General features: G+C 23.8%; 2 protein-coding genes across 2 annotated transcripts; one reads left to right on the top strand and one right to left on the bottom strand.

Moving 5' to 3' along the window:
• Positions 1-5,227: 5,227 nt before the first annotated feature.
• Positions 5,228-5,613, bottom strand: LOC111629110 (neuropeptide Y receptor type 5-like; the record flags this gene model as incomplete). The annotated part of the gene is made up of 1 exon (XM_023372973.1): positions 5,228-5,613. A coding segment is annotated over exon 1 (386 nt), but the record flags the coding sequence as incomplete, so codon positions are not given.
• A 176-nt stretch (positions 5,614-5,789) lies between these two features.
• On the top strand, positions 5,790-7,266 carry LOC111629108. Its single transcript, XM_023372972.1, has 3 exons — positions 5,790-5,865; positions 6,033-7,121; positions 7,240-7,266. The coding sequence occupies exons 2-3, from the start codon at positions 6,183-6,185 to the stop codon at positions 7,264-7,266; spliced, it is 966 nt and encodes a 321-aa protein (XP_023228740.1). The 5' UTR covers positions 5,790-5,865; positions 6,033-6,182.
• The last annotated feature ends 996 nt before the right edge of the window (positions 7,267-8,262 follow it).

Raw genomic sequence — 8,262 nt, 5'->3', positions numbered from 1 at the left:
TGCATTATAAAGTTATTAATAAAGTACTTTATTAATAACTTAGTGAAAGTCGAAAGGTTTATANATCATCATTAAGATTGTATTTGTTTCGAGCTTAAAGGATTTGTATGATAATAATTTTAATATAATGATATTTAACTTAAAATAAACTTTTAAATTCGATGATAAAACATGATTAAATGTTTTATTGCAATTAAGAATAAGGCGTAAATTACAATTAACCGGTGATATTTTAAAGCAATTTGGATATTTGCCATATCGATTTCATGTTGTATATATATAAAACTAGAAAAGATCTTTAACAATTTTATTTATTGCTAATTGTTAAATTGGGAGAGAACCTCTTTTATATTATTTATTGTTAATCAATTTAAATTACTTTCTTATTTCTAGGAATAATTATATTTAATGTGAGATAATTCTTTGAATTGTTATCATTATGAGAAAAATATAGCAATAATATTTTTTATTATATATATTCTGTTTAAAAAGTCATAAAATAAGCTTATTAAGGTTATATTTTATTAAAGAATTTTGCTAAAGAATTTGATTTTGATACGACATTTTTGATTAAATCTGAAAGTGATAGCAGAGATAAAAAAAGGGTATGAAGTTCAGAATTTTTAAAATAAATTGTTAATTCGACAATTTAAGCAGTTAAAAACAATTTTTAAAAAAATATACGTTTCAAATTAGAAAATTGAATAACCGTCAGGTGTACTTATTCAAAGTCTAAATTCTTCCAAAATAATATATGTCTAAGTTGAAAATTTAAAAGAAATTATAAATTCGAACAATTCCGAAGCTACTATAAACAACTTTTGAATGAGAATTGCAGCATCTAAAACAGATAAGTAATAGTGTAAAGTCCTCTAAGTGCATTAGTCCAAAGTCTCTTAAAAGTGTTCCAAAGTTTAATACTTAAAATAAATATTTTAACAATACAAAACATTAGAAATACTTTTTTTTAAAAAAAATAGCTATAAACTTCCAAATTAGAAAATCAGACAAAGTAAAAATCTCTCAAGAGCACTCACTTGAAGTCCTTCAAGTGAGTGCTCTTGAGACTTAAGTCAGTGTTCAAAAGTCTTAAATTTATAAAAATTTCGAATGCAAAAAGTTGTAAAGTAATAAATAATTTTTGAAAGGGGATTACACAGAATTCAAAATAGAAAATTTAACAGAGCAAAGTCTTCTAAGTGCACTCGTCCATTCTCTTAAAAGTACTGAAGTGCAATAACAGAAATTAGAAAAATTCAAAGTTTTTAACATAAATAAAACACAAAATATTTTAGCGAGTGCCTTTAAAATAATAATTAGTTTCATTTTTTATACGATAAAATTTAATTAAAATACAACAAAAACTATATGCATACTTTAAATTTATCTGTTTAATCTATCTGAAGGTTTTGATATATAGGCATTATATATAATATGACAACTTATAATTATTCCATAGGCATTCTAGATACCTATATAACATGAATATATAATTATAATTGTTAGGAGAATTAAAGCTAATAATATTAAATCTTGAAATAGGCACGTGCTCTTTCCTCTTATTGCCCACGGGAGAAAAGAGTTAAAAAAATAAATTCTTGAATTAATAGAGGAGAATATTTTATAGAAATTAAAATTGGAAAGAAAGAATAAGAACATGAATACTGGAAAAATTATGAGTATTTCTTTGTATTCAAGTATTCGCATTCTATAGATCCTTAGAATGCCTATAAATGCAACAGGTATTTATTATATCTATAAAATATTTTCAATAAATATGTGCAGAATTTTATAGACCTTAGAATATTCTATAAAAATAAGTAAAATAGTTATAACTAATTTTTTATAGAATATATATAGGTTATATATACACATGTATTCTGTAAGATATTCACATAAATTACTTTAAAACATGAATATTTTAAGCTCATATTACGGTATAAAACGTAAAGCAGTCACGTATATAATAACATTTACAGGAGAAATGTCATATCCTTCTATATGATAGTTATAAAAATAAATGTGCTGTATTGATAACCTGTTTACAATCAATACATTTGATTACGATAAGTTCTGAATTTGGTATATTTAAAATGATTAATTCTTTACATAAGTTTATCAGTTTACTTATGATGAAAATACTTAAAATTAACAATAAATGAAATCATATATTCAAATTATTAGATAAAAATTGATTTTAAGTCAAATTATAGCAGTGTTTTTACGTAATGAAGAATTCATTAAAAGTTTTTAACAAATAAGTTGTGTAGATAAATAGCTTCTTAAAGTTAAAACATATAATAAATATTACATCATATAAGTTATATACACATTTAAACAAATAAAAAATGTATACATTATATATATATACGAGATGAACATTATTCTGAGAGAGTTATTATTTGATAGAATCAAATTTCGACTTTATTTTTCTTATTTTTTAAACTTTTTTCCTTGTGGAAATCCATACAGAAAGCAGCTTCAAGTTACTACATTATTCTATAATCTATAAATAGCAAAATGCTGCTATATACACATAAAAGATTTTTTTTTTTTTTTTTATTCTACAAAATCCAAAATGTCATCAGCATTAGACCTTACACGCTTCTTGACTAGATATATACTCGTATATAAGAGGGGTGAATAAAATCCAATACATACAAATTTTCGATCCTGTCAAGAGACTAATACACTGATCGACCTTCACATCGTGTGTTGGATAAACAGTTTTAGTCGACTCAGAATAACATTCAATAAATCTGTATGGCTGAATTTTAAATTTTTCCTGTAAAACATGCAATTTTCTTTCGATCGAAGACTGTCTATTATCGAATTTCCAATACTCTTTTTTACTATAGTTCAATATCTAAATGATTATATTTNATTAATTTAATTTACCAATTTTTTAAATGAAAGTTTTATTCAATACACATTTACTTTTACCAATAAATTATTAATAAAGTTAATAAATCAAATGTTTAATATATTTTCACATAACGCATCACTGATTTCTATCGGTATGAAAAGTGCGACTGACAATGCTTATCTTTCGAGTTAGAGCATTTTAATTCATCAAACGAATGGAGTAACAGATAATATAAATGCATAGAATTTCTAATTATGCAAATTTGTTCTTGTCATTTTACAAAATATCAACTTTATTATTTAAAAAAAATTAATTACAAATTAAATTTTATCAACGCTTCTATGACCAATAAATTTCTGAAATTTCTCTGATTAAATCTAAAGTACCACGTGTATTTTTGGAAAAGTTTTGGTTAAATATAAGCATTAAAATGCTGTTTTTTTTTTACAAAGTTTAAACATCAATTGATAAGAATTTACGTATTAAGTTAAGGAAAATCTTATCAGATTAGGAAATTTTGCCTTGTAATCAATATAGATAGAGCACTCAAGTGATATTTAAGTAAAATAGCAAATAAAAACAAATGAAAGTATTTTTATTTATTTATCTAAATATTCTTTAAATGTGATAAAACTAAGTGTTGTATATGTTATATGTCAATGTAATTAAGGAATGACCTTTTAGTTGCTTCGACAAATAACATATCTGTATAACATACAAAACAACATATGTTATATAAAATATAATTAAAAAAATAGAAGAATTTAGATTAATTTCTAAAAAAATAATAAAATAACAATTTTAAAATTTAAATTAGGCCAATGAAATTAATTCTAATATTTTATGATACAAAATATTTAGATAATTATTATAAAATCGAATATTTTAAAAATAGTTTGTAATAATTACATACATTATCTATAGAAACGTCTATTAATATATTGTAAAATAAATATTGTAAATCTATTATATTATATAAAAATAATTTATATCGTAAATATATAACTAACTTTATTAATATTTGTTTTGTTTTGTTATATTCATTTTATTCTTTTATTATATTAATGTTGTATTTGTTTATTTTATATTATTTATTACTGTTTTATAGAAAATCTGGAACATGCTGACTAGTCAATTATTTTCTGTATAAAATACTTTTTTCAATAAATATAAATATATATGGGTGTGTATGTATATTTATTATACTCACACCCTATAAGTAATTATATGAGGACGTTCAAGCATGTGTGCGTGCATGCAAGTTAGTGAGAGTATGTGAATATATATGCGTACAGTACATACACATACAATTTTATAATTTGATATTGATATATATTTTAGAAATTATTACTAAATATAGAAAGTTTAGAAACTAATATACATAAACACCCAAAGTTTATACATATGGTGAGTATGAGTGTTTGAATGTGTGTCACTTTACTCTTAATCTTAAACAAATATTTAATACCATTTAAAATTAATAAATTAAAAACATAATACTCCATTTAAATCTGAAATCTAAGGAAACTGTCTAAAAAAATCATTTTAAGTGAGAATTATTTCAACCATAAATAAAAAAAATACACCTTCTCATCCTTTTGATATAAAGTATATTTTAAACTTATTAAATTTAGATGATAATCTTTTATAGATCAGTTATTTATATATATATGTAGTATTTGTAGCATCACAAAATTCTCATCTAGAAGAATACTTTAGATCATATTTCAATAACAACTTGAAAGTATCTCGTTTATCACCATTCGTCATCTTGCCCTTTAATACCTTTTTTTTAATATAATAACAGGTTAACTTATTCTAATAGATTATAATGTTTATTTTTAAATGTAATAAGATCAAAGGTTAAAAATTTTTACACGTTTAAATCGATTTTACACATTATAAATATATTCATTAGCAGAAGTCTATCCGAATATCGTTGTTAAGAATTCGAGAGATTTTTTTTTTAAAGTAAAATATTCCCTCATAACAAAGTTAAAAAGTGAATATCAAAGTAAGTAGCTTATATATTAACAAAAAAAAATATTTTTTTTACCCGTTTATAGATGTAAGAATGTCAGTTTATATAAAATAATTTGCAAATATTTACTTTATTGACACAAAGCTTACGGATAAATAGAATTTATTGTTATATAATCGAATATTTTATCGGGTAAATTCTATATAATTTACATGTCTATAGATTATGTACCTAATAATCGATTTATGTGTAAACTTTTAGAAAACGTATACATTAAAGTAAATTATTTGAGTTATTTTCATATTAAATTGTTATAAGTTAATAAGTAATATTTACATAGAGTTAGAGAGAAGTTAGTAGGGAATGAAAGCATTACTTACCTATCGACACCGATAACAGCTAACGTATACACACTGACTATAACGGAACAATGCTGCATAAATTGTACGAAAGGGCAGAAATTCGGATCAAATATCCAACGACCAAACATAAAATCTGTGTAAGTAAACGGGATAGAAAATATGGCCATAGTTATATCGGATAAAGCAAGATTAATCAAGAAGATTCTTAATTCTCTCGATGATCTTTTACCAGTTAAAAGTACTATAACAACTGTTATATTCCCAGCAAATGCCATTATAGCAGTTAAAGAATATAAACTGATTAGAAATGCTTGCATTTCTGGACCCAATGCATCGAGTGATGTTATATTATATTCCATATACATAATATCGGTATCGTTTGACGAAATCGAATCATATTCCATGATTAGTTAGAATGGTAGAGTTAGAAAACAAGAGAAAAGATCGAGTGTGTCACACTCTACCTGATGCTCACTTTGGTGTGGCGATACACGTTGTTAGTTGTCTGAATTTCGACCAATGAAAGAAGGGGTGGTGCCGCACAAGCAGGCGCTGTGAGATGTTTGACAGCCAAACGCTTTCTCCCCTTTTGTGTGATGCAATCTTTGCTTTTCCTGTATGCAAAATTTTCATAATCCTTCCTAGCGAATTTCTAGGTAATAATGCTAATTTTAAATTCTTTTTAATTACAAGTTAATTCTAACTAATTATATACTTTAAATTACTTTAGTTATTATCGAGTTAAAATGTTTATTAATTGCTTTTAACTGATGTTACTTGCCTGAAAATGTGTTTAAATTTACAATTGTTTAAACTTTTACAGTTGACGGAGATTTGAAACAAAATGCCTTAATAAAAAACCGTAAATTACGTTTAAGAAGATCATACGAATAGAGTTCAAAGTTCATTAATTTGATCGGAATTTCGAACAAAAATGGAATTTCTCATCGACTGAATCCACATTTACTGGATAATGGAACTTACCATTAATATAAACATAGACCGCAATACTGTTATTGTTATGCTGGGTACTAACTTATGGAAATTCTCACTGACTGTAATCTTAGATGATAATTTAATTTCCATAATAAATTTTGGTATAAAATTAACAAAGTATTTAATAAAAATTGTTTTAGATGATAACTTTACTTCCATAACTAAAGCTGGATTAAATGCCATTACATTTGTACTAAATTCGAATTGGGACGAAAGTATCATTTACGTTATCAAATTTATTCTACGTTTATGGAAATTATTATTTATTATCATTTTAGACGATAATATAATTTGTGTATTAAAGTTTGCTTTAAAGTTAATAAGATGCTTTTTATTAATTATCATGGACGAGAATGTTGTAGCAGTCTTCAGGTTTAACGTCAAGTTATGCAAGTTACTTATACTCTTAATGCTAGATGAAAATATACTTTATTTACTAAAATTCAGCGTAAGAATTTCGCAATTATTTGTTAATCTCAGCCTAAATGATACCTCCATTTCCGTAATCATATTCGCCATTAAGCTATGGAAATTCTTGCTGATTCACGTGCTAAACGAAAATATACTTTCAGTATTGATACTTTGCATTCGTTTATGGAAATTTCTACTCATGTTAACATTCAATGAGCAAGTAATTTACATAGTTATGCTTAGTACAAGATTATGCAATGCCCTATCACCTATAGTATTGAACGAGAACATAATTTCCATAACTATGATCAGCATCAAGCTATGGAAATTATTACTGAATTTAATCTTTGATGAGAATATTGTCAGCGTTATACTCTTCAGTTTCAATTTATTTAAGATTTTATCATCATTAATACTGGATGAAAATATAGTTATAGTATTAATGTTTGCTGTTAAAATATGGAAATTAATGATAACATTATTCTTCGATGAGAATATGGTTTTCGTAATAATTGTCTGGTTGAGATTATTAAAATTGTTAATAACATTATTACTAAATGAAAATACAATTAATACTATAGGCGAAGGTTTAAAATTATTTAAATCTTTAACATTATTTTTAGACGAAAATCTTATTTATATTGCCATGAATTGGTTAAAATTATGTAAAATTTTAACTAAATTATTACTAGATGATAATCTTATTACTTTAATTATATGTTTTGTTAAGTTAGGAAAGATTTTATTAACATTAATTCTGGATGAAAATGTGATATCATTAACTATGTTTGGTTTAAAATTATGGAGATCTTTCCTTACTTTAACATTAGATGATAATACTGTTACTATAGCCAAGAATGCAATTAAACTATGCAAATCTTTTGTTACTTTGAAATGTAATGTATTTAATTAAGAGGAATTTTTATATAAAATCAAATTTTTCTAATGGAAATAAATACGTTTTTAAATCTTATTATTCATAGTTTGTATGTGATTCTTATTTAATTAATTAATTACGTATATAGTTTTATAATGTGAAATTAATATTTGACTTTTCTACACTCTACATAAATATTTAAAAAAAAATTATTCGTAAGGAAAAGAGTAATTTTTACATAAACATTTTTTTTTTGACAATTTTATATCCGAAAATTAAATAATTCAATGCAAAATATCTAATTTTTACATTAAAAATACGATAATAATGCAGAAATAAATATCTTTAGATGTTAGTTATATTAATAAATACACTGGATCTTCCGTACATTTTTGATGATAGAAAATTAATTTTTGAGTTTTTACACTTTATATAATTTATTTACAAACGTTAATTGTGTTGTAACTCTGTATAATTTTTACAGCAACAATCTTAAATGTAAAAATTAAATTATTTCATGCACATAATTATTTTTTTTTTCGTCAAAAATTTAATAGCATCGAACCTTCAATAATGGCCACCTCCCAATGACGGTCGCCTGTAAACTGTGGACAATTCTTAAATTATTTATTTATTTATTTTTCTATTTATACAAAACAATTTATAATAATATTTTTATGATTTTTTAAATTAATTTTTCAAATGTTTTTATTAATGGAAAATGAATATTTAAGGCCTTCTACAGTTTACAACATATATAGCAGCACAG

This window comes from Centruroides sculpturatus, unplaced genomic scaffold (genome assembly GCF_000671375.1).
Source record: "Centruroides sculpturatus isolate CEXI.00-Female unplaced genomic scaffold, Cexi_2.0 scaffold422, whole genome shotgun sequence".
NCBI lineage: Eukaryota > Metazoa > Arthropoda > Arachnida > Scorpiones > Buthidae > Centruroides > Centruroides sculpturatus.
Note: the sequence above shows the minus strand (reverse complement) of the source record. Positions and strands in the feature narration are given on the sequence as shown.